The 19284-nt window shown below is 57.7% G+C and overlaps 7 protein-coding genes across 7 annotated transcripts; 5 read left to right on the top strand and 2 right to left on the bottom strand.

Moving 5' to 3' along the window:
* Positions 1-595: 595 nt before the first annotated feature.
* J3D65DRAFT_602864 (uncharacterized protein) lies at positions 596-1657 on the top strand (the record flags this gene model as incomplete). The annotated part of the gene is made up of 1 exon (XM_066798159.1): positions 596-1657. One exon carries the CDS (start codon positions 596-598, stop codon positions 1655-1657), a length of 1062 nt encoding a protein of 353 aa, XP_066654956.1.
* Positions 1658-1999: 342 nt separating this feature from the next.
* On the top strand, positions 2000-2673 carry J3D65DRAFT_623484 (uncharacterized protein; the record flags this gene model as incomplete). The annotated part of the gene is made up of 1 exon (XM_066800161.1): positions 2000-2673. A coding segment is annotated over exon 1 (618 nt), but the record flags the coding sequence as incomplete, so codon positions are not given.
* A 338-nt stretch (positions 2674-3011) lies between these two features.
* Positions 3012-4297, bottom strand: J3D65DRAFT_354539 (uncharacterized protein). Its single transcript, XM_066795578.1, has one exon. The coding sequence runs from the start codon at positions 4088-4090 to the stop codon at positions 3074-3076; it is 1017 nt and encodes a 338-aa protein (XP_066654954.1). The 5' UTR covers positions 4091-4297; the 3' UTR covers positions 3012-3073.
* Positions 4298-4504: 207 nt separating this feature from the next.
* J3D65DRAFT_553631 (uncharacterized protein) lies at positions 4505-5573 on the top strand (the record flags this gene model as incomplete). The annotated part of the gene is made up of 2 exons (XM_066797143.1): positions 4505-5159; positions 5209-5573. The coding sequence occupies 2 exons, from the start codon at positions 4505-4507 to the stop codon at positions 5571-5573; spliced, it is 1020 nt and encodes a 339-aa protein (XP_066654953.1).
* A 394-nt stretch (positions 5574-5967) lies between these two features.
* J3D65DRAFT_667530 (uncharacterized protein) lies at positions 5968-8476 on the top strand (the record flags this gene model as incomplete). The annotated part of the gene is made up of 5 exons (XM_066803026.1): positions 5968-6042; positions 6870-7306; positions 7921-8056; positions 8104-8412; positions 8459-8476. 5 exons carry the CDS (start codon positions 5968-5970, stop codon positions 8474-8476), a joined length of 975 nt encoding a protein of 324 aa, XP_066654952.1.
* Positions 8477-8832: 356 nt separating this feature from the next.
* Positions 8833-10256, top strand: J3D65DRAFT_354558 (uncharacterized protein). The gene has a single exon (XM_066795579.1). It carries the CDS (start codon positions 8966-8968, stop codon positions 9935-9937), a length of 972 nt encoding a protein of 323 aa, XP_066654951.1. The 5' UTR covers positions 8833-8965; the 3' UTR covers positions 9938-10256.
* A 319-nt stretch (positions 10257-10575) lies between these two features.
* J3D65DRAFT_553657 (acetyl-CoA carboxylase) lies at positions 10576-17549 on the bottom strand (the record flags this gene model as incomplete). The annotated part of the gene is made up of 3 exons (XM_066797146.1): positions 10576-17094; positions 17148-17318; positions 17379-17549. 3 exons carry the CDS (start codon positions 17547-17549, stop codon positions 10576-10578), a joined length of 6861 nt encoding a protein of 2286 aa, XP_066654950.1.
* Between the last annotated feature and the right edge of the window lie 1735 nt (positions 17550-19284).

Below are 19284 nucleotides of genomic sequence, written 5' to 3'. Positions count from 1 at the left end.
GAGTTGCAGCCCTGAGTTCCGCGGCTGGGGGAAGGAGAGTCGGCCGGTGGATTTGCTGGAAGGATTGATGCGACTGTGCCAGCGGTAGCAACAGTGAGCCCGTTTTTTGACTGGTGGATGAGGGGAGGGCGGCAAGTAAAGGGAACCGCTGGGGCTTGGTAGCAAAGGTCGTTCACATATACTTTCCTAGAGTTCTGCGCGTGAGCCATCGGATGCTCACTATTACCGCTCACTTTGACTCCCGCAGCTGATCTAGGGCGGGTTGAATGCTTCCTATCATGTATCTATCTGGTAAGCATATGCAAACTCCTCGATTGTCCCCTGCCATTACTGCGTGTGCCACGCTTTTTGCAAACAAGCCTCGCTCGCTCGACTCGTGCCTCCGTTTACGTCGCTGGAACCGAATCGCTACCTCAATCTGTTAGCTCCAGACGGCGTCAGTCCCAACAAAGCACAGCACGCGAAAAACCTCAACGGCTATCCTCTCCTTCATAAACAGCACCCACTCATCATCCATCACTCATAACACTCCCGCCCTTTCGCTGCGCTCAACTCATCCCCATTCCTCTGCCGTTCTTTGTCCAATACAGCCACCATGTCAGACACGTCATACACATCGGCCACCAAACCCTCCCCACCACTCGACAGCAGCTCCGAAAGCGACTTCTACTCGCACGGTTCGGATATCCTCACGCCTTCAGCTGGGAGTAGCGAGCCGTCTGGATCACGCGGACACCCACATGTTTGTAAGGAGCAGGAAAGACTTCAAGCCTACTATTCGCGCGCCGCAAACGCGGCCGCGCCTGCAGCTGGGAGCAGCGAGCCGTCTGAACTGCAAAGACTGCGAGCGTTCAGGCGCGTTGAAAGGGCTCAACGACGCAGAGATGGCAGAGATGAAAGTGAAGGCGCCGAGCGCCGGCCTGCCGCGGAGATCGAAAAAAAGCGGAATGGCGAGCAGAGGCTTGAGGCACGAGGGAGGTGGAGAACGCGCCGTGAAGAGGAGAAGAGACGGCGCGATTTGGACTTGGTTTTGCTGCGTGAAGATAATGTGAAGTTGCGCAAGGACGTTGTGGAGCTGAAGGAGAAGGTTGAGGCGCTGGCTGAGGCTGCTACTAAACCCCGTACACGTTTTGATCCGCGGGATATTGGGTTTTACCAGAAAGACTTCGATTATTCTTCAGGCAACCCTATCAGCTATACGACGGGCATGGATGGCCGGCGCCTCTACCGCAACGTAGAATTCTTCATCGAGGCCATCGCTAATGCCGCTCAGAAGATCCCGGAGCAAGTCCTCCGTGATAATCTGCAGCACTGCCTCCACGGAGACGCCTACACGTGGTATTCGTCAATCTTGACGGCCGACCAGCGCGAAGAACTCACAAAGGGCGACGGCCTTTCAAACTGGATTGGTCTCCTGCGCGGGAAGTGGGGATTGACGACCGAAGGCGTGTTCCAAAAGCTTGCAAGTCTCGAGATCACGTACGATGATATCAAAATGGACCACAACTTCCCCGCGAAATATTGTTCTTTACGCGGTGCAAATCGGGCGCCGTATTGGGATGGAGACCGTCTTTTCGCAGCTAACATTGACGTACACGCGATTGGGGCGCGGGATGCAGGCCAAGGTCAAGCCACCAACAGAAGACGAGTCGGTTGAAGAGTTCATCGAAAAGCTTCGGGCGCTCAAGCTGAGCGGTTGAAAGGGCACCTGCTGGCGCATTTGCCCCGGCATTTGCCGTGCTTGCAGGTCGTGATCATTCTTTCTTTTGGGGGTTTGAGACTGCTCCGCAGTAGTAATTAGCAGACAATTCCTCTTCACGGATCCATCTCTGGCACAAAGGGGGAAGCAGACCCAGAAGCGAAGGGAGGCTCGTCTTTGCACGGTCGTTGGGACCGAAGTCCTGCGTTCCTGTTTTAGCTTCAGTCCGCTCCTTCAACAAAAGGGAACATAAATACAGATGCAATCACCTTTCCATCCCCTTCGCCCGAAGTCAATTGTGCTTCCACCTCTTCATTAAAAACTCGAGCTTGTTTCTTACGAAGGCAATCATGTCAATGTCCCAAAAAAACAACGATTGGGCCAAATCGAGCTCTGCCAGCGACGTGTCCATCGACTGGCCAGAGATGCCCACGCCGCCGAGCGAGGCGAGCGAAACTTCAAAGCCGACAAAACTATTTGCAGAATTTACAAACCAATTCGCAGAACCTCCAAAATCCATCGAAGAGACAACGGCGCGTCTGACAACAGACCTGGAGCACCTGAAAGCCGATATGCAAAGCGTTCAAGCCCACAACCGAAAACTCGAAGAGCGGCTCTCCAGTCTGCAAAGCGCCCTCGCTGACCCAAGCCCTCTGCGCCTGATTCCCCAGGAATTCGGCTTCTTCGACCACAACCTGCCCGAAGCGCAGTACGGCTCGGCCAACGTCGTGTTCGGTGGGCAAAAGAACTCGCCATTCCACCGGACCGTGGATCTCTTCATCGAAGCGGTGCACATCGCCATGCAGATGCTTCCCGCCGACGTCATCCGCAAGACGCTGCATACCTGCCTCGCCGGCGAGGCGCGCATCTGGTACTACTCCGTCCTGACCGACAGCCAGCGCAAGAAGACGCTGGAGGATGATGACGATGGCGGCATCGCTAATTGGGCGGCCCTGTTGCGCTCCAGATGGGGCTACACGACCGCCGAGGCCTTTCGCGATCTCGCGGGCCTCAGGTTTGGCGGCGAGGATTTGAAGACGAGCGTTGGCGCTACGCAATTCGTGCTCAAGGCAGTCCGCATTGGTCGCAAGATTGGCATGGGGACGACATATGCGCAGCTGACGCTGGCGTGGTCGCGCATGGAGGTGCAGGTGCAGGCGGGGCTGAGGCCTCCGGTCGAGGACGAGGCGGTGGAAGACTTCATCAACAGGATTGATGCATTGAAGCTAGGAAGTAATGCGGCGAGTTGACTGAGTGCTTTGTATCAGCCAACACCACCACCCGATAATATCGCAATGGAACGTCGTCGATTCGTTCAAGACAAGAACAAACAAGTTGCATAGCAAACCTGTGAGATATTCGCCCAACATTCCATCAAACATCCAGCGAAATCCGACACAGCCCCGGCTCTTTCTCAAACCGCTCCCTCATCGCCACCATCTCACCCACATCCCACGCAGCAAATACAAAGCGACCCTTCAGAAACGCCGCCTCTTCATTACACGCCAACCAAACGGCAAAGCCCGCAGGCAAGCTCTCATCATCCCACCGGATAAAATCAGGCGCAAAGCCCGTCTTCTGCATCGCCGGCGAATAGATGGCGCCGGGGTGGAAACTGTGTATGCGAATGTGCGGCAAAGCGGTCGACACTTCGGCCTGCAGGTGCGCCATCAGCCGCGTAAACGCCAACTTGCTGGCACCGTACGCCGACACGCCGGGGACCACAGCGCAGGTTGTGATGGATGAGACGTCGAGGACTACTTTTGCTCTCGTTGGCGGTTTGGCGCCGGCAGGGGGATCGGCCTTGGTGGCCGGTTGCGCGGCTTGCGTCACGACGGGCGTGAAGGGGATGAAGGGGATTTCGGGGCGCAGGAACGCGCGGACGAGGTTTGCATTGCCCAGCACGTTGGTGTCGAAGCTCTCGCGCAGCGTTTCGGTCGAGAAGGAGAGGAAGAGGTTGTGCGGTGCAAAGTAAGCTGCGCTCGTGACGAGAATGTCGACGTCTTGGTTCTGCTCTTCCTTGCCATCGGGCGTAGTGTCCTCCTCATTCAACCGTCTTCGCACATCTTTAAATACAGCCCCCGTTGCGGCATCGTCGCGAATGTCGAGAGTATACGTCCAAATGGTCGTCGCGGTGTTTTGCTCCGCGGCGTAGGCGCGCAACTTGTCCGCGGCCTCCTCGAGGGCGTCGGCACGCCGCGCGAGCAATATCACGACAGCAGCATGGGCGGTGACAAAAGACTGCGCAATGGCATAGCCGATTCCCGTGGCGCCGCTGCTGATGACGACGCGTTTGCCGGCCGCCGAGTTCGAGGGGCTGGCCGGGTCGATGGCTGAATAGACCGTGCGGTGAAGCGTTTGCGTCAAGTGGTTGATTGTGGGGCGGGACATGATGGAGGGTAGTATGCCGTAGACGGTGGTATCCTTCGCAGTAGGATGCCCCTTTTGTGTTGTTCTTCTTTGGGTGGCTCGGCGTAATCTTTCCGAATCCAGTGACGGCGATAGCAACGACACGCGCGGGGAAAAAGCTGTAGCGGACTTACGAATGATGAAGCCGAAGCACAACTCTATTTGTTGCCCTTTTCAGACCACACGCGTCATCAGGTGTCCTGATCGGTGGTCGATGGAGAGTTTCAGGGCTCGGTGACCGAGCCCCTACCCCATACCCCACAAACGACCCGACGATTGAAATCCGCATCATGGTATAGGATATAAGGATTGCAGGAGGATTCCTGCCCAGCAATTGTCAAGCCTGCACAAGTCAGTCATTCAACAAAGTCCCCACAACTCTGAGCACGCAACACCATGGCCAACATTCACATCCCACCCACCATTGACCTGTCCGGCACCTGGACAGACCCGGCCGCTCGCAAGGCTGTCGCCGCTCAGATCCGTAAGGTCGCATCGGAGGAGGGCTACTTTTACGTTACCGGACACCAAGTGCCCGACACTGCAGTCAACGGCATCCTCAGCCAGATCAAGCACTTCTTCGAGGACCAACCGCAAGAGGTCAAGAACACGCTCAGGGGCAAGTTTGGCTTTGGCTACGAGTCGGTCGGCTACACCAGTGCCGAGGGGGACCGTGAGACCAAGGAGGCCTTCAACTTTGGCTACGAGGAGGCCATCGATGCCAGCGCCGACAACCGCCCCGTTGTCAAGAAGGAGGATGGTACCGTGGCCCAGTTTGTCAAGAACGCCTGGCCCGAGGAGAAGGACCTGCCCGGCTTCTTCGAGGCCATGCGGTCGTACTACAGCGGTGTTTTTGACCTCACGATGCACCTCGTCAAGCTGTACGCCCTGAGTCTCGACCTCCCCGAGGATGCGTTCGAGCACTTGACCACGAGGCGCCAGCTCAGTGGCAGGCTGATGTACTACCCGCCGGCCAAGAACCCCAAGCCCCTGGATCCGAATGAGAGGGCCAACGAAGTCGGCATGGGTGCTCACTCAGACTACCAAGTCAGTGAGTTTTTCTCGATTCCCCAACATGTTTGCGGAAGCTTACAACGCAGTCACTGTCAACAACACGTCGACGGGTGGCCTCGAAGTCCTGACCAACGAGGGCCGCTGGGTCTCGGTGCCGAACAAGGAGGGCGCTCTGATTGTCAACGGCGGAGACTTCCTCTCGCGCTGCACCAACGACCTGTACAAGAGCCCCGTCCACCGCGTGTGCAACCGCTCCGGCACCGAGTGCCGCACCAGCATCCCCATCTTCTTCACCTTCAACTACGACGACGAGATTGGCGTACGTCCCTGTGCTTTTTTGCTTCTGAATGAAACTGACCTCGAACAGGTGTTTCCCCACATGTGTTCCGAGAAGAACCCTGCCAGATACCCTCCCGTTTCCACGGCCGAGTACATTGTGGTATGTTGCTGATGGCAAGTGGATGGAATTGACAGAGCTAACGTCTGTCTTGCAGGAGAGAGTCAAGTTCACAACCAAGGCCGAGGCTGAAAAGGCCATACTCCTCAGGAGAAATCAAAAGCTGTCCGAAGAATGGGTAAGTATCAAGTCCAAGCGAACAACAAGAGGGAATTTGCTGATTCCATGCTAGGAGAAGGTCAGGTCGCCGATTTCCGACGACCCGGAGAGGGCGAGGCTCTTCGACGAGAGCCAGAAGAGGAAGCTGGCCGCCATTGGACTGATTGTTGCCAACTAAGCGGCGAGAAGATGTCGTGACGCATGCGATGAATTTGGTTTTAGCGATATTTCACTGGAATGATATTGTTTGAAAGGTTTCAAGTCCAGAAAGAAGCGTGCATGACGTGCCATGGTCCGTGGCGGCGTGTCAGTTCAAGGGATAGTACCGGGAGCATTGAAGCCCCGGCGTGCTGGAATCGTCCTGGTAAGCGCTGCAGCTTTCGTCGACTGAAGCACCGATTAAAAATTGGAGCACACGTCGGAGCCAAGGAGCGTCGTTCGATGCACAAATGCATGCATGTCGCTGGCTGGCTCGTAGACTCGATGCTGTCATGCCCATCGCCATTTCCGACTGCTTGTCGCGGCGGAATTTTTTGGTGACTTGTTCTTTTTGTAGCAGACCATCGCGAAGACTTTCGAAGGATACGTCGAGGCGTTGTCGTGGAGGAGGTGAGGTTGTTTGAAATTAGCCGATGGCCGCCTGTGGCTGCTCCGGGGAAAGAGCCGACCCACTCCCGGTTCCCCACACCAGCGCGTCAACAGGGATCGCGTTCGCAGCGCGTCTCTCGATACACTCAACACCACATCCATCAATATCCCTCCACGCCCCCAACACCAAAGACTCTCTTTCCGCTGGTCGACTGCGAATCTGAAAATCCTCTGAGCGCCCTCAACCCGACCCGAGGCTCCGAATTGCGAGAAACAAAAGGCTTAGGCCTGGGAAAGCCGGAATGGAAGAAGACCAGGTCCCAGCACCCCTGCCGGAGGGCTTTCGGGATAAGATGAAGTCGTAAGCATAGGTCATCCAAAGGGCATTATGATACCAAAGGCCTGACGCACGGAAACATTAGGTTCTACGAGTCCGGCCTCTTTCCGACCTGACAATCAAGCTCCCCAATGGCAAAACAAAGCAAGTCCACAGGGCCTTGGTTTGCGCCTTCAGCGATGTTTTCGAGAAGGCTTGCTCTTCCAACTTTCGTGTCCGTCACCGCATCGCCATTCGATCACAGCAGGGTCTGACAATCTTTGCAGGAGGCCAATACAGGCGTGATCGAGATCTTGCACGAAGACACCGAGGCAATCGAGTTCTTAATTGACTGGATGTACACTGGAAAAATCTCTCTCGCAGAAGACATTGTCGAGCCGCTCGTTTTCTACGTTCGTGTGTACATCGCATCGGTCTTTTACCAGGTGTCTTCGCTCAAAGAAGACGTATTGGCATCATTCAGCAACCTCCTCGAAAGCACAAGATGGCGGCGCCCACTGGATGACGATGATCTCCCCGCAGCTGTCGAGCTGATTTACTCTTCCACGCCCGCTGCTGAACGGGAGCTTCGGAAGGCTGCCTTTTGGTCTTGTGCGTGGTCCTTTAAGACGTACCAGAACAATCAAAATTTCGTGGAAATTGAAGCGACGGACTTCTGGAGAGATCTTTGCGAAGAAATTGCCACTGCTAGAGAGCTTAAGAAGTACCGGTGCCTCGAATGCAATTCGGAATTCTTTCTGCCTATCTTAACCGACGAACCCCCCTGTGCCTGTCCAATCTGCGGCACGGTCGGCGAAAACAAGTTTCAGTACTACTAATGGTCTTCAAATCATAACCTCTACAAGAAGCTGCGATGAAGGTGAAACGACATAGCCAACGGAATCCTGAAAGCATCGATATCGATACGGGCATGAACCATGGCCCAAGTGCACGGGTCCTGCGGACAAGACGATGAGTCTCAAAATCAACCTGGATGGGGGCGCAAAATTCGCAACGAGGGCGGGCCGGGCCGCAACTATGGGAAATGTCAAGGGTACCACTCGCAGCCTGTCGCGTATTCCGTGTATACAAAAGTATATTGGGACGCGCCCCCGCACGCGTACGATATCGAAACAAAACAACGACCGAGCCTTTCTCTGGAACAGCATCAAACAAGCGTGTCAGATGTCTGCCGAAAGTGGTCCCAGCTCAGGAGATCGCCCGACCACCGTGGCCCCTCTGATTCCCGTCAGACAGAAATTCCGGCAGCAAGTAGCCCGGTTTACGGCTGCGACCAGCAGTTGAGGACTACGGCAGGACTAACCAGCAACGATCCAGCTTGTTCGAACATGGCCTCTTCTGCGACCTTAACATCAAATCTCCCAGCGGAAAGACGCTTCGAATGCACAGGATCATCGTTTGCGGATTTAGTGAGGCTTTTACGAAGTCGTTGGAAACTGATCTGGTTGCTGCGGTAAATCTCGTCCACACTTGATGAGGGCTTTTTTGACGTCACGACAGGAATCGACCGCCGAAATCCAGATGAGCCATGCAGATCCCGTCGCTGTCGAGGCCATGCTGCGCTGGATGTACTATTCATCCTGTGAGGTCCCAAAGGACTCGTCCGATATGAAGTTTCTCTTCCGTATGTGGGCCGTCGCGGACTTTTACCAGGTACCAGCACTCAGAGAAGACCTCTTCCCAAAGTCCGGTCCTATCTTCCTCGACACCTGGCCTAAGCCCGAGTTCCTGGATGCTCTCAAGCTCATTCCTACTGCAACACACAAGGCCGACACATGGCTATACGACCACGTCATTCTAAGGAGCATCGTATTACACGTCCTTTTTTGTCATCACGAGAGCCTGACGTTCGAAGACAAACACCAAGATTTGAGAGAGTTCCGCGACTACAAACAACACCTCGAGCGTTGCTTTGCGTTTCTGTCAGATACCGGCTTCGATCTAGATGAGTGCGGGCCATCCGATAGACACTTGACATGGTTGCCCGATGCCTGGCAGCTGCACGATCTCTGTATCTTGAAAGTTGGGACTTGCGAGCTTCGCTATCAACCGAAGCTCTCCCACTGGGTGTTGCGCTCGTGGGATCAGCGGCAATGATCGTCTCTCTCCATCCAACACGTCTCCATTTCTCTTTCTTCTATTAACGAGTTGCGATATGAAGCAAACACCACACACCCTCCATTTCTCCCTCAACGAGCGATTCAGCTAGCATTGGAACAGTCCAGCACCACAGCTTGCGTGTTGAAGAACTCGGTGACCAATCGCCGTTGGCCTCGCCATGAACTTGCACAGTGAGCGTCGAAAGAGAGATACTCACTCGATCTAGCTGCAGTGGCCAACGAAAGCCCCCACGCAGCAGTGAATGGAATTCGACGACACGGTCCTGTCTGATCCTGCGCGGTTTGTCACGAAATCGCCCAATACTGACCGACAGCCCAGATCCTCTTTCGAAGCCATTCACCGCATCAACTCTCCCCGGGCGCGCAACAAGTGCCTGCAGCCTCGGATCCAAGCGCGGACATGCCATGCTCAGCTGCGAATGCGCTCTGTTGAGGCCAAACCGACGGCGAAGGTGCACCGTGTCCATGACGAACCAATCGACGTCGACATGGCCAGCAGCAAACCTCTTTCGGCGCCGCTGAACCTGAGCGTGGACAACTTCGGAGAGACTTGGAGCCGTCAGACGCACCCGATCGCGCGCGCTGACAAGCGGCCCCCCTGTGTTGGATTCATCTCTCTTGCTCTCGTTTCAATTTTGTGTCCAGCAACTCCAGCAGGGCCGGCAGTGAAGCTATCCAGCTTCTCTCGGACGGCCTTGAGCTTCGAGGTGAAGACATCTTGGCTCCGCGGTTTTCTTGTTCTCTTCTTCGCGCTCCGAGAGGCTGCACCACCCACCACTACACCTGTCTCTCTCTCTTGTCGTTTTCGCCGCCGTCGTCTACGGGCCGGGCCGGGCCGGGCCGGGCCGTACCGGGCCAGTCTCACGCGACGGATGGCTGGGCTGGGCTGTTTGACGATATCTACCGCGCCTTTCTCTCCTCTCAGCGTGAGCGGCGGGCGGGCGGATATGCTGTGGCGTAGGGATGGCGACCACAGAGTACGGGTAGTTTTGCGGTCGGGCAGGGCAGTACCGTACCGTAGCGTCCGTGGTCGAGCGCTCCGCCAACGGCATGGGCATGTGAAGAGCGAGCAGCGCAATGGAGATATGGATATAGATAGTTGGATAGTTGAACAGCTACGACAACAGCAACACCACCACCACCATTCCGCAAAGGTCAATGTCGCATTGTCTATTGCATTGCATTGCGTGGTCCTCTGCCATATACATACATAACAGCACAACAAGCGCAATCCCAGAGCAGAAGAAGCATAAGCAACGATGAAGAAACCTCGTATAGCAACTGTTCAACAGTAACACTGTCCAGAAGACTACTGCCCACAAAAGAAGAAGACAAGCAACCACCAGTAGCAGTAGCCAGTTCTAACAAACAACAGTAGCGGTAGCAACAGTAACGGTAATGACCCTCTACCTCCCTTCCTTGCTTAATCCCAAACAACCCAATCAGTGCCGGCCTCGGGCGGATTCTAACCGCCGGGCATATCAGCTTCAGTTTCGTTCCCATTCCCATTCGCATTCGCATCAACGACAGAATTTGCCGCGGCAGTTGCAATGGCCTCCCCTTGCTGTTCCTGTTCCTCAGCCTGAGCTTCTTCTGTATCCACAGCCTCGAGGCTCCCGTCCGAGGCATTTTCGCTTGCATTGCCATTCCCATTCCCATTTGCATTCTCCTCAGTCGTGTGTTCATCATCCTCCACCGCCTCCTCCCTGACCCCCAAAGTCTCGAGCGCAGTAGCGAAAGATTGCGCATCGTCGCCCTCCAGCGCAGTTTTGAACGAGTGGGCCGAGCTATGACTCGCCGCCGACGACGTCGACGCGCCTCCGCCTCCTCCCCCACCACCTGTGAGAGCCTTCTAAGCGCTGAGCAGACTCTTCAGGACAAGCTCCTTCTCGCCCGTCGGCAGCGTCTCGAGCATCTCGCGCACGCCCTTGAGACTGGCCTCGCGGTCGCGGCTGAACAGCGTCTTGACGTCCTCGATGACGCGCTCCTTGCGCAGCACGTCCGTCTTGGCCGAGATCTCCGCCTTGGCCTGCTCGTACCACTGCGCCACCGACCGGTCGTCGAAGTCGAAGTCGGCGACGTTGGACCACGCGCGCAGGTGCTCGAGGAGCGCCTCGCGGGTGACGGCAGAGGTGGGCGCCGTCGTGTTGGCAGGCGTTGAGATGGGCGAGGGCGAGACGACGCGCTTGAGGATGTACTCCTCGTTGAGACGGCGGCGCAGACGCCAGTAGAAGAAGCGGCGCGCGTTGATCCACTGCAGAGGCTTGCGAATGGCGCCCTTGGCCTCCATGCGGCCGGCGCGGTCGTGCAGGTCGGCAAACTGGAGCGAGATTTGGGCGTAGACGGGCAGCAGCAGCTGCTCGCGCTTGGTCATCTCGGCCTTGATCTTCTCCTGTTCGGCCTTGTCCGTAGTGGCCGCAAACTTCTTCTTAAGGTCGCCGTAGACGGTGTCGAGGCGGGCCATGGTCTCGAGCTGGCGCTCCTTGCGGAACTTGATGCCGACGATACCCTCGGGCTCGAGAACACCACCGCGCGAATCCTCGTCGGCGTACATCTCCATGAACGTCGGGTTGATGGTCGGGTCGACGACGACCCACGAGCCACCACGGAGCTCGCCAAAGGGCGGGATGTAGACGAAGACGGGCTGCTCGTACTTGACGAGAGCGTCGACAATGTACGAACCGTACTTGAGGACCTCGTTGAACATGTCGCGCTGGCCACCAGAGAAACCACGCCAGTTGGCAAGGATGAAGAGAGGAAGCTGCTCGCCGTTGTTGAAGTCGCGGATCGCCTGGGCAGTCTTGTACGCCGAGTTGGGGTACCAGACACCACCAGCCTCGGAGGTGACTTGCTCGATCGAGTCGGGGTTGGCAGGGTCGGCAGGGGTGACGTTCTCGACGGAGCGAGTCTCGACGCCAATGACACCAACGGGGATGCCACCAAGGCGAGCACGACCGGTGACGACGGTCCTCGCCCAGCCGCCGAGCGCCTCCTCAAAGGAGCCGCGGTCAAACAGACCAGACAGGAAGCCTTCGTCGTCCTCCTTACCGGCAATCAACCATCTGACATCGTAAGGCTGCTTCTGGGGCGGGAAGTAGGTAATGTCGCGGTCCCAGCTCTCAGATGCGAGCGAGATGGGCACTGGCTGGCCCTTCTTCTCGGGAACGTACGCCATCCAGCGGACAATCTTGGACACACCCTCAAAGTCATCAGAGGCAGTCATGTGCGAGACACCGTTCCTGTACATGATTTGAGTGCCGCCGAGTTGCAGGTTGGAGGTGTAGACTTCGCGACCGAGCAGCTTGTTGATGGCAGGGGCGCCAGTCAGGATGATGGGCTGGCCCTCAATCTGAATGGCACGCTGTCCAAGGCGGACGAGGTAGGCACCGATACCGACGGAACGGCAAGTGACCAGGGTGATGGTGAAGATGTCTTCGTAGGCCCTGCTGGTCTCACCGGCAATGAGACCGGAGCCGCGCAGACACTCGACACCAAGGCCATCCTCGGCACCCACGATGGTGGTAATCTTGTGCCTCGTCTCGCCGTCCTCCTTGATCGGCTCGGTGATGACATCCTTACGGCCACCGTCCTCAAACAGCTTCTTCTTCTCCTCAGTGAGGTACAGGTACTTGAAGCCCATTTGCTGGTTCTCCGGGTCGTTCCACGCGACGGAAAAGTGGGGGATGAGTTCCTCGGCCATGCCGATGCGCGCACCAGAGTTGGCGGAGAGGTAGATGCGAGGAATACCCATCTTGCGGGCCAGCTCCGAGCACTTGTGGAAGAACTTGTCCTCCAGCGGGCCAAAGGAACCAATCTTGAAGGTAATGTCGTTGGCAATGATGATGAAGCGACGGCCCCTGGGGTACTCGGGAGTCTTGGCCGTGACGATCCAACCAACCATGCCAATGTTGTTGGCACCAGGCTCGCGGTTGACTTCGGCGAGGTTGTCGTACTCGTCGAGGACGAGCTCGCTGTACTCGATGCACTCGCCCTTGACGGGCTGCTTCTCCTTAAGATGAGGAGCCTTGGAAGTCATCTCGGTCCAGCTGTTCTCGACCGCCTGGCGGAAGAGCTCAGGGAAGTCGTAGACGTACTGCGTGCCCATGATGTGGGCCTTGTAACGCTTGGGCTGGAGGGCGCCCTTGGTCGGGTAGGGAGTCGAGACGGGACGCAGGTGCATCGAGCCAATCTTGGTCGTGCCGCCAATGCTGTGGAAGAGCCACTGGCCGCCCTTCTCCGACTTCTTCTCGGCATACAGCTCGACGTCAACAACGTAGCCAGCGGTGTTAGTGATGACGACGCGGAGCGGGTAGGGCATGCCATTCTCGTCGGTGCAGACTATGCGAATCTCGGCACCAGTGACGCGGAGCCTCCAGGCGCGGCGACCGAAGCGGTCCAAGAAGCCGCCGAGGGCCTCCTGGACATCAGCGGGCTGCATGGGGAAGACGGTCGAGAAGTTGATGAAGATGTGGTTCATGTCCGAGTTGTTGTTACCAATAATCTCGAGAGCGTCGAGAATGTCGTTCATGAGCCTGTCGGCCTCGGAAACCAAGAACTCGACCGTGGGGATACCCTCCCGCAGGCGGCCAGGACGGACGACAGCCCTCGTGAAGTAGCGCTTGTCGTTCTCAGCACCCTTGCCAACAGCCTCGTAGATGTGAATGTTGCGGTTCTCGGTGAAGACGGGCTTGATGTGGAACTTGTTAAGTCGGCCAAGCTCGAGCTGGAAGGCCAACGCAGGCTCAATGTGACGAATGCTGCTGTCCTCCTCGTAGGTGGGTCCACGGAACGTGTAGTAGCCGGGGTAGGTACCGTCCTTGTGGCCGCAGATGAACGTCACACGGCGCACGCGCCTTGCAAGGAACTCGTCCTTGAAGTCGTTGACAATGGGCTGGATGCGGGCGAGAATCTCCTTGTCGTCGAAGCTCTCAGCGTCGCGAACGGCAATGTTGCAGACGGCAGTGAGTTCCTCATCAGTGTCCTTAGCACCAGGGGTGGTGGGCCGGCGTTTGTTAGACAGATCGGCGAGGAGACCGGCGTTGTTACCACTCGACTGCCTCTTCTTGCCATTGCCATAGATGGGGAAGGCGTCCAGAGCACGGATGAGGTACTCCTCGGCGTCCTCGATGAAAGGGATTGGCACGACCGCGCCCTTGCGGGTAGGCTCGCCCTCGGTACGGCGGGACAAGTAGCTCATATCGCTAATAGAGTGGACGCGCTTCGAGCCAAAGGCTGAGATCTCGGTGGCCGGGGTGCCGGGAGTAGAAGGGTGAGACGACTCGATGGGCAGACCAAATTCGGACTCGCCAACCTTGCGCAGGGCAAAGTCCCAGGAGAGGACGTAAGGAGGCTCCGTCTCAATGTGGTAGTCAATCTGCTTGAGCGAGTACGCACGGTAAGCACGGCGAGTGTAGACCTCGAGAGCAGCCAGGGCGACGTAGGGGTCACCGTGAGCAAAGAACTGAGGAAGCACATCGAAAACGGTGTACTTGGAGTCGACGACCTCCTTGATGATTTCAAAGTCGGGCTCGCGGTGCTCAAAGCCAGACTCGCCGTACTTGGACTCGACAACGGCGGAGCGCAGAATGTGCTCCATTTGCGAAGTGCGCTCCTCCAGCGAAGGCATGGCGCACTGGATGAGGACCTCGCGGGCCTTGACGGCGACCTTGGCAGTGGCTCTCGACTCGAGCTCCGTCAGCTTGCGCAGGACGTTCTTAAAGTACTTGGCGACGTTGCCAACGCCGGGCTTGTTGGGCTTGTACGAGTCGAGAATGGCCAGAACGAGGTTGCTCTTCGACTGCACGCGAGTGTGCGAGAGGACAGTGTAGACGACGCTGACCAGGTTCTCCTTGTTCTCGTCCCTGAGCTTGAGGATAACCTCATCGTCCCTGTTCTGGCGCGTGGAGAAGAGCGACTCGACGCTGGAGTACTGCTCGATGAGCCTGATCATGACCGAGTACTCGTGAACCTTGAGGCCGTCGAGGTATATGTTGGCAACGTCGATCAGTGGGGCAAGGGAGCTGCGCAAGAGGTCAGCGTCACCGGGCTCCACGTTGTCTTCCAAGAAGCGGTTGAAAGCCTTGATGAGCTGCTTGGCCGGGAACTCGACACCACGGCTGTGCGCCCGTTCGACAATCTGCGCCAGGGCAGAGTCGAGCTTTTGCGGCATGCGGGCGTGGAGGGCAGAAGCTTGAGCGTTCCACTGGCCAAAAGGAAGCTCTTGATCGCGCAGAACATTGATAAGCTCCCTCAGAGTGTCGAGCATAATGACCTGGTTGTCAAAGCCCTTGAGAATGTCCGAAAGGATGTTGTAAAGGTAGCTGAAGCGCTGCGGCGCCTTGGAACCCATGACTTGAGGAGGGCCGTAGATGGGGAGCTGGCCAAGGAAGAGCTGGGCGGACTTGACCTTGGACGGGTCGTCAAGCGCGAGGATTCCTACTATGTCACCGGCCTCGAGAGTCGCACCCGGCTGCTTGATGAGGTTGACCACACCGTCCTCTTGCGCGTAAAGAGGCATGTACATCTTCATGACCTCGATCTCGGCATAGGTCTGGCCCTGCTTGATGTGCTCGCCGTTGGCGACGGTGAACTTGACGAGCTTGCCGGGGGTGGGCGCCCTGAGCTGAGTGGGGTCGTTCTCCTGCTCGAGCAAGCAAGTCTTGCTGTCGACAGAGAGACGAGTGGCGCCGACTTCCTCCTTCCAGTAGACGTTGTGAGACTTGCCGCTCAACAGCACGAGCAGACCACCGTCAGCCAGGGCACGGACGCCGACTTGGCACCTCGAACCGTTGATGAAGAGGGTAAAAGCATCGGCGCTCGAACGGGTCGCCGTGAACTTGTAGCGGAAGCCCTCGTAGATGAAGTCGATGGGGAAGACGGTCTTGAGGACATCCTTGGAAGGAATCTGACCCTTCTCCAAGCTCTGCTTGTACTCGGCAATGCACGCCTCGCTGGCACCCCAGGCCTTTTGGACAGCACCGCAAATGACGGCGACCATGGGGTCGGGTCTCTCTGCGGTGAGCTTCTTGGAAATCAGCTCGTCCAGCCAGCCAGTGGTAATGGTGTTGTCCTCGAAAGCAGGCGTCTCCAGAAGCTTGATCAAGTACTCGACGGTTGTCCTAAAGTCACCACGAATGCTCAGCTCCTTGAGAGCGACGACCATGTGCTTCCTCGAGGCGGAGCGGTTCTCGCCGTAGGCGAAAATGTGACCAAACTGACTGTCAGAGTAGCTGTGGATACCACCAGCAGTACCGACGGAGAAGTAACCCCAGACATTGGAGCTGCTCCTAAAGTTCAGCTCGTGCATGGTACCGCTCGACGGCTTGAAGCCTTCGCCGGGGTCTTCGGAGGTGATGCGGCAAGCCGTGGTGTGACCCTTGGGCTTGGGCTTCCTCTGGTTGACGAGAGCGTCCTCGGTCGAAAAGTCAAAGTCGATCTCGGTGGCCGAGTGGGGGTCGACGCCGTAGAGGAGACGAATGTCGCGGATGCGGTGCAGAGGCAGACCCATGGCAACCTGCAGCTGTGCCGCGGGCAAGTTGACGCCAGACACCATCTCGGTGGTCGGATGTTCGACCTGGAGACGGGGGTTGAGTTCCAAGAAATAGAAAGCATCGTCTTCGTGCGAGTACAGGTATTCCACCGTACCCGCAGAGACGTAGCCGACCAATTTACCCAGCGCCACTGCTGACTTCTCCATCTTTTGGAACGTTTCCGGGTTGGCAATCGTAACGGGAGCCTCCTCGATAATCTTCTGGTGCCGACGCTGGACGGAACAATCTCTGCCAAAGAGGGAGATGTTGTTGCCGTACTGGTCAGCAAGAAGCTGGACCTCCAAGTGACGCGCGTTGCCGGCCAGCTTCATGATGAAGATGGGCGAGCCGGGAATTTCGCTCGCAGCAGCGCGGTACAATTGGACAAAGTTTTCTTCCGACTCGACCTTGCGGATACCCTTTCCACCGCCACCCTCAGAGGCCTTGATCATGACGGGGAAGCCAATCTTCTTGGCCGCCTCAAGACCCTCTTCGGGCGACTGCACGCAACCCTTGTTGTAGATCTCATCCTCAACCGTGACGATTCCCTTGTCGTCAATTATGACATCGTCGACTCCAGTACCCGACCACGGTATGCAGGGGACTTGGGCGTGTTGTGCGACGATGGTCGAGGAAATCTTGTCACCCAGCGAGCGCATGGCGGAGCCTGGGGGACCGATGAAGACAATCTTCTTGGGTGATGCGGCGAGCGATTCGGGGAGCTTTGGGTTTTCGGAGGCGTGACCCCAGCCAGCCCACACGGCGTGGACGTCCATACGCTCGGCAACATCGACAATGAGCTCGACGTTGGCGTAGTTGTTGTTGTTGGTTCCTCCCGGGACCTGGGTGGGGTTAGAGAGCGGGGCCAGCCAGATTTTTCTGGGGTTCGACGTACCTCAACATACTGGTCGGCCATCCTAATGTAGTCTGCGTTTGCCTGCAAATCCTCAGGCGTGGCCATGACGGTGAACTGGATGGCGCGCTCGTCGCCAAACGTCTCGTATGCCCATTTTCGCACCGATCTGATTTCCTTGACGGCTGCGATACCGTTGTTCGCGATGAGAACCTGGGGAGTGGCGGGGTTAGCGAGATTTCAGCGGGAATAAGAGCTGGCGGGCAAACCCACGTTGGTGATGACGGTGTGACCGTCGTGAGCGGCGACAAAGTCCTTGACCTTGCTCGGAGGGGCGGCGTTCAGGTGGCTGCCTCCGATGAAGTGCGAGTGAATGTCGTGCCTCGCGGCGTAGGAGCTGGGGGCGCCATTGCTGTGGCCGTTGGTGCCGTTTGAGTCGGCCATGTCTGCGGAGAGGCCCATTGAGAGATGTTTCGGGAGAGGAGTTGTTGGGCAGGAGTTGAGCGGAGGAGGGAGGGACTCGGCGAGATTCAAGCCGGGATGTAGCGTCTAATGTGTACAAGTCGATGCTCGGAAACGCCGCAGTAGATGAAAAGCAGAACGGGGTATAGAGGGAAGATGTCTGCGGAGTGAGAGGAGAGGAAGTATCGTGTGGTGCGTGACAGCAGAGTGGCAGACGCGGGCAGGCAGCGGAGAGGCAGAGGAAGCTGCGGTGCTGGACTGGAGGTGGGCCCTCTCTGATGGGCTCTGGGGAAGGACGAGGGAAGGGTTCAGGACAGGTCTGGGAAGGGAGAGACCTGAAGCTGGATCAATTGGAACGGAGGGGGGAAATGAAGCGTCTGGAGCCGATCGGGCGGGCGCGAATATATCAACGTCACGGGCTTAGAGGGAGGGTGAGAATTACGGCAGCCATACGGTTCCGTTGCGGTAGGGTAGGGTAGCTGTCGGACACGGACATGGGTGGGTGGCCATGGCGGGACCTGGACGGACTGGAGCTGTTGAGCTTCAGCCCGCCGTCACCAGCTCGGCTAGCTATCCGAGAGTGGTTTAGCCGCGCCGCCGCACTCCCGACGACCTGGCCCCGAGCCAACCACTGCGCCAACACGACCTGACGAGAGACAGCAGCGAGAACAACAGCCCATCCCATGGCCGTCGGACTGCGAGACGTCAGATGCGACGTGATTCCTCTGCGCTTGATGCGAGGTCCGCCGGCAGAGAGCCCCCTCGGAATAGCCACGGCCGTGGCCATGCAAGGAACGCGCTACGGCGGTCGTTTTGTTGAGTGCCCTCGCAAGTTGCGGAGAGGCGTCAACGTTGGGACTGCAGCTGATCGCTGGGCCCTACAAAATCCCACTCAGCGCTCTTGCGCCCCGACCCATTCCCGAACCTGGACATTTCCCTTCGTCCTCGTAGAAAAATCCTGCTGCTCCTCCGTCTTTTTCCTGCCTGTCTCGTCGTCTTGTCGGCCCTTTCCCCGTAGTCCTGCCGCCGCCGACGCCGCCGCCGCCGACGCCGCCCGTCCGCTCTCGAGCTTCCGCCCCTCTCCTCTCTTGCTTCACACTTCCCATCCCTCTTCGTCACCACTTCCCACCCATTTCCGCTTTCGCCAACAACTGCCCTGCCCTGCCTTACCCTGTCGCCATGCATCCGGCTGCCCATGTGGCCCCTCGCTGTTTGGTGCTTCGTCCCTTCTCATCTTGCTGCTGGACAGCACACCCGCACACATGCCTCATGCCCCAGACCCCCAATACCCTGACCCCAGCCCGTAAGACGGCCCCTTGGTTCCCCGTTACCACTAGCTGCACCGCTTCGCCAACCACCACCACCGCCATCTGAGACCCGGCCCGCTCGGTTCTCCGCCTCGGACTCCGATTGCATCACAAGCCGGTCCACCGTCCGCCGCTTTGCCCATTCTTGTGCTGGTTGCTCGTCGAAACCGGCTGCCTCGTGAGCCGCTCTCCATATCGACTCTCGAAACCGCTTCGATCCCTCTCCGCATCGAAGCGGCGCGCCGCCCCAGTTTGCCTTGTCCGGCGCCGCTCCCAGACGGACCAAGAGTCGAGTCGGCAACGCGCATGGGCCCTCTGCGCCACCGATAAGCCGTCTTCTCCGGTCCCGAGCGGCATTCGGCATACCCGCCTGTAGCCTCGAGCCTGTTCGTCACCTCAGCACCCTGGCC

The sequence above is a fragment of the Phyllosticta citribraziliensis genome, assembly GCF_038025025.1.
Source record: "Phyllosticta citribraziliensis strain CPC 17464 chromosome Unknown J3D65scaffold_6, whole genome shotgun sequence".
Classification (NCBI taxonomy): domain Eukaryota; kingdom Fungi; phylum Ascomycota; class Dothideomycetes; order Botryosphaeriales; family Phyllostictaceae; genus Phyllosticta; species Phyllosticta citribraziliensis.
Note: the sequence above shows the minus strand (reverse complement) of the source record. Positions and strands in the feature narration are given on the sequence as shown.